The 6,180-nt window shown below is 45.1% G+C and overlaps 1 protein-coding gene across 1 annotated transcript in view; it reads left to right on the top strand.

The window, feature by feature from the left end:
* Window positions 1-6,180, top strand: part of LOC104468575 (clavesin-1-like) — a 64,858-nt gene that overhangs the window by 41,395 nt on the left and 17,283 nt on the right. Inside the window, 1 exon segment of the mRNA XM_010082762.1 lies at window positions 6,056-6,166. Within this exon segment, the coding sequence (XP_010081064.1) occupies window positions 6,056-6,166 (111 nt within the window).

Raw genomic sequence — 6,180 nt, 5'->3', positions numbered from 1 at the left:
GAACGTTCTGTGGTGTTTTTTTTTTTTTTTTTTTTTTTCCTGGGGGGAGCTTTAACCTGTTCCGTAGGAGTGTGAAACACTTTGAAATCAACAGGGGCACAAGCCAAGCAAAAAAGCAGCATCAGGGAATGGTGTAAATCCATCAGAGTTACTGCTTCAGGGAAATTTTCTGTTCCTAAATTATTCTGAGCTGGTTCAGCAAAGGGTTTCTTGTAAACAGGTAGTGAAGAAATCCCCCTTTTGCCCCAAGGTTACAAGTTATTTTGTCAGGCCAGATGATCAGCATGATCCTATCAGGACAAATCAAAGTTTACTGAGCAAATCTGTGTTCTGTAACCTGATTTATTGGTGCCATCTGCCAACACCCATGAGCAGATGCTCTGTAGGACCTCACTAACGTGCAATAACGACTGGGAGAAACCCACTGCAAATGACCGAATTTTACAAGTTATTGAGTGTCATGGGAGAGATAACAAATGTGATGAGAAATGCCTAGGAGAATGCCTCCCCATGTTCATTTTTCAGTTCCATTTCCCTGGCAGCAGTACTTCAGAGCATACTCACCTACATATGTGGGTATGCGGTGTAAAAATAAACCAAGCATATTTTCTGGTGATTTTGCTCCCATCCTTCGCTACTGTATACTTCAAAGAAAAGAGAGTGTTTTGGTGTGAGCAGTTACAGTCGCAGCTTACCCCAAATCAATTAGTTTTTCCTGATTGCAAGAATTCTTTTTATGGTCACATTCGAGCAGGTCAACACTGCCACATTGCTAGCACTCATGCCTTCTTTTTAATGGTTTTCCCCTACTCTGCAGCTATTTCCAAGCCCTGTGTGCTCTGAGGGCATGCAAAGGTAGAAGCAAACGAGTATGCAATTACTGCCATTGGCGACAGTAATTTTGCATTCCTGTCTCTTCAAAAACACAGGGGAACATAAAGAGACAAAGGAAAGATGAGAAACTTGTCCAGACGGAGGTTTGAAACGTGCCCAGGCTCAGAGCAGGCACCACGGCAGGCGAGCAGGAGCCGCCCCAGGGACCGCTCGGAGGGACGCGGGACCCCCCATCGCCTCCTGCCCGCGGGATTTCACCTCCCGGGAGCTGCGTTAACGTTAGAAGCTGCAGCTGCAGCGATGGGGGAGGCTTTGCCTCCTCCCCCCACACGTCCCATAGAGCAGCCTGCTCTGCCCGCACCGAAGGCGTTACGTGGCATTCGTTCAAACGTGCTCAGGGACGTGGTTTTGATCGACACAACCTCTCCAATATCTGACAAAATTGTGAAATCAGGGGACAACAACTTCCAACCACTGCCACTGTTTCAGCGGCTGAATTTGGATCCAGAGCAGGAGGGGAAAGCCTCCTTCCCTTTCTGTGCCAATCCATTAAAATCACGCACTCATTGAAACTCTCTGGGGAGAAACTACCACCAAACTATTAACACAATCTTCCTGAACTATTAATACGGTTTGTGGGAGCTTTTATCCACTGTGGGGTCTGATCATGCAAGTGCACAGGCATGAAGATGCTGGGTTTGTCCTCTGTTTAAATGACCCTTTGGTTTAAACAGTATTTTCTGTTATTGAAATCTTCCTGAATCTAAGGGGAATGATTTTCTTTCAAAGGGGGATTATATTTTTATTTGCAGTAAACTGGCAAGTGTGGTCAAGATTAAAGTGCCTTGGGATGACAAGATGAGTGTTTGCAAAGGGTAGAAGTTACGAAAGCATTTCAAAAATATTTGTGTCATAATATTCAGATGTCCTGTAATCCAGAAATATTCTGTAATTTGGTTTTCAAACTCAGGTCATTGGTCTATGAAGCTAATTTATGCAGTTTAAAAAAAAAAAATGGCCCTGAGCATCAAGTTGGATTTATTCCTAATTTTGGTATTTCAAGGGTGGTTTTGCTTTTCTGCCAGACTTTGGTGCGAGGAGATGCTGGAAGATCATCTTGATTTTTAGCTTTCAGGCAGTTCAGAACAACAAAACAGTGAAAGGTTTTTGATGCATACTCACGCTGAAAGAAATAGATGTGAAGGCAAGAACAGGCAGAAATAGTGAAAAATTGTCTCTCATTCAGCTCGTAGCTATCACTCCCGAGCAATTTAGCGGAACATTATGTACCGAAGGTTTTCAGTCCCAGACTCATTTCAGTTCAGAAATTTCCCTGAACAGGAGGTCTGAGTGGAGAAGGGAAACAATGATCTCTGAAACATTTTCCTCTGATTTGCAAGCTGGGAGACACCTCTCCAGTCTGAAATGAAGGATGTATTGAGGCTTGTGTGGATTTCGGGGTGTCTGTGGCTGCTCCACAGTGGCACTTGAGTGTTCGTTTCTCTCTCTGCTTGGAGGATGATGCAGAGGGGAATAGCTGGAAACAGCAAAGAAAAAATGGAAAGTTAAAAAAAGACAAATCAGGCAAAAGAAAAGCCCCATCTTTGGCACCAGTTTCATACAAGCAACAGAGAAAACTAAAACTCTGTCTTTGGACAATTTTGTCTCTCTAGGTTTACTTTCAATGGTTGGTAAAGGTGCCACTGCAGCATGGTTAGATAGATTCCTTGTTTGAGTTCACTCCGGGTCTCAATGAAGAAGACCTGGTGTGACTCTGGAGTGAGCTAGCTGCCCAGTAGCTGCAGTCTTTTCACTGTTTCTTCCCTTCTATTGCTAAGCAAGACATTAGCTAGATTAGCACTGGGTTGGATGTATTTATTCACACTGCAATTTCACCTCTGAGCAACATGCTAATATGTCCAACCTGGTTTTCAGATCAAATGACAGTAGTGCCCACAAATGATTAGACTAATTCCCGCATGTTGTATTTTATTTGTACCATTGGAGTAAAATGTAAATATATCCTCAGGATTGGGTATTTTCAACAAGGAATCAGGTTAAGAAAAGGCTCCATGATCCCAGGGTCCTTTTTACAGTAGGCTCCAAAAACACACCTCATTATAAAATACACCTTCCCAAGGAATCACGAGACATGAGAAATCAAAAGAGAATTCCTAAAAGCAAAAGCTCTCCAGCAGAAAATCAATTTCAGCTACTTTTACCTTGCCCCAGGGAAAGCAGCAGAGACACTAAGTGGGGTGTGGGAAAGGTCTCGTACATCTTCCTGGAATTGCGCGAGGCAGACCTCTAGATGGGAGCTTTTCTTTCCGAGACAGCTCTGCTCTAATTAGGGACTTCTGCAAAATTGGTACGTTGCAGTTCCAAATAGTGTCTCGATGAGTCCCATATCAAATTTCTTTAGTTTAAAAAAAAAAAAAATTATGTCTTTGTCCTTGTTCTAATTGACAGCCTTACAAATGCAGGTGGACTGAGGGGTGAAGGTCAAATTGAGCTTATTGTGCTTAATAAGGTAAGGGAAAAAAAACAGCAGAAAAAAAACAGCAGAAAGTTCTACAGGAAAAAATGTTCTTTGATTGTTGTTTTGTTCCTGGCCATCATATTGCCTTTTCAAGGGTCTTTGTGCATTTTCAGATTACCTTCAGCATGAAAAGAAACAAATTGCCTTTAAATAAAACTGTTACATGAGGGGCTTTCCTGTAACGCTTCATCTACTGATGTACCAGACAGAATCCAGTTCATGGACTCAACGATCTGTGTTGAGTGGAGACAAAATTAATTTTCTATATAGGAAAGTGCATCCTTCTCCTTAGTCAACCTTTTTCGGGGCAGTCTACCAGTTTAAACCTCTGGCTCTTTCCTGTAATTCTCAGCATTCAGATCTTTCCGGGTAACGTGGTATCATTAAATCAGGGCAACACATTCTGAAAAGACAAGTTCCCTCTTGGAAAGATTGTGACTAATATCATCTGTGCATTGTAGGGAGAAGGCAGAATAATTTTTATTTTCCGGGTCAGTATAAATCTCTGTATCTTAAAGTTATCCCCCTTCCTCCCGTCTCACATTTCTCTACTGTGTATCCTCTGCACTGACCTATGCTGCTGCAGTCCAACCTGGGACGGCTGTGGCAGCTCAGCCCCAAAGAGCAGAGGAGTCCAGAACGTCTTCCTTAGAGATACAGCTTGTGAGATGGCAGCTGCCTTGACAAATATAGAATTTTTTAAAAAAGAAAGGCAAATATGGAACATTCCAATATTTCTTAATATTATTTTCTTTAGACTATTCTGTGAAAAGTTTCAGATCTTCAAATTTCCACTCCCATGTGGGAGGAAAGGAACTGAACATGTGAATTTTGCATGAGACGGGCATTTTTGGCTCTGCTCTGCTCTAAAACCCAATTTTAGGTAGGGTAGGAAAATCACTTTGGGCTTCATTTCACACTTCTGTTGACCAATGTTTTTTCCAGGTGGGCTCAGATTCTCTGCAGCTGTTTCTCAGCACAGCCCCATTGAAGTCACTGCAACCTGCAGTAGTTTGTACCAGTCAGAGCTGTGTCACTATAATGAATATTTCAGCAGCAATAGAAACACAGTTGTCTGTATAGTGAATGAACACCTCGACAGAGCACATGCTGTCCTTAAAAAGCTCAGCTCACAGTTTTCTGGGATTTAAAATGGGATCAGCTCTTGTGTTACACTGCTTGGCTTCCTGCGTGCCGGCCTGACTGGCCACTAGTCTTGCACAGAGCATCCTGTATCTAGATTTGTTGTGATTTCAGGAAAATTCATGTGTCCCAGGTGTAAGTAACTTACACTACTGTACAGCAAAAGAAAAAAAGTGTCACTTGATGCTCGTGGCCACTCCAAAACATTACTCAAGTATGGTTTCAGATGGCTGCCAGGGCAATCCATGACCAGTGCTAAAGGTGCCCTGCCAGTCTGCCCTGGGGGGCAGGAGGGGTGGGTGGGGTGCTGACATAGTGCAAAATCTGGGAAACAATTAGACTTGGAAGCAGCACAGAAGCTGTACCAGGCAGGTGTATAAGGGGATTTTCCACATCACCTCACAAATCCACCCCATACCCTCATCAGTGGTGCTCGATCTCTGATGCCCTGCAGGAAGGTGAGAGAAAGCCCCAGGACACACCGTGCTCATTGCGGGGGCAACGAACCTGCCTGAGCCCGGAAGCCAAAGCCCTGAAGGAAGAGACCTGATTATGCTCTGTCTTTGTATGCTAAGTTGTAGGGGTTAGGAGCACATGCAGGGTGAGGACGGAATTTCCCTTCACAGGGGAGACACAGGCACCTCTCCTCTCACTGGGAGCATCTTTGCACACAGGACCAGCAGTTATCCCACTATTTGTGCAACGCGAATAAATCCTGGGCTCTTCCCTGACTGATTGACATTTGTCAGATGAGGGTGTAGGTACAAAATACCCACCACAATATGCAATAACCTTTAAAAGACATGCCAGCAACCTCCTCTTTTATGGAGCGTGCCACACTGGCTGAGCGGAGTAGGATGCTGCTGCAAACACCTCGCTGGCGGGATGCTACCTGCATGCTAATGCCGAGGGCGTTTGTGCACAGCCTGGCTGCCAGCGCTCGGCTCCGGCAGTTTCCATGGTGCCGTCATGGTGCGCTCTCCCTACATCTTCACTTATCAGCATTTCCCACCCATCCTCCTCCCCGTAATACGCTGCTCGCTCACCCCAAAAGGTCAGCCATTGTGATGATGATTGTAGCAGGGGGGAGGCAGGGAGGCCAAAGGGTGAAGAGGTGAGCTGTGTGCAGCCATGTGCGTGGGAACCGCGGGCTTGCCTTACGCTGCACAATGAGAAATTAGAAAGCTTCCCCTCGAGGGAGCGGTGCTCATCAGCCCCCTCTCACTTCCCATCCCAGCCAAGTCAGATGCCCTTATGGAGTTAAAAAATGCTGAGGCAAAGCGGCTGGAGAGTCTACTTTAAATCATCAGCAATTGATGCGTTAGTGCATGGAAGGGGCTGTGTCTGCTAACAGAAGAAATTGCTGTAAACCTTTCCAGGCATCTTTCTTTTTCCATCTCCCTCCCGCCCCCTCCCAGCAAGCCCGGTGCTCATTTGCAGGTGGAAGGAGGCAGATTTCTTCCTCTGACTTCCACCCTGCTGGCTGCCGGACCAAAGCACTGCATCTGCTAACTGCCTTCCTTTTCTTTCTTTCTCTAGGACAGCTTTCCTGCCCGTTTTGGAGGAGTTCACTTTGTCAACCAGCCCTGGTATATCCATGCCCTGTACACACTAATCAAACCGTTCCTCAAAGACAAGACGAGGTAAAGGGTAATTGGAAAGAG

This window comes from Pterocles gutturalis, unplaced genomic scaffold (genome assembly GCF_000699245.1).
Source record: "Pterocles gutturalis isolate BGI_N339 unplaced genomic scaffold, ASM69924v1 scaffold2900, whole genome shotgun sequence".
NCBI lineage: Eukaryota > Metazoa > Chordata > Aves > Pterocliformes > Pteroclidae > Pterocles > Pterocles gutturalis.
This window is presented reverse-complemented; position numbering and strand designations above follow the sequence as displayed.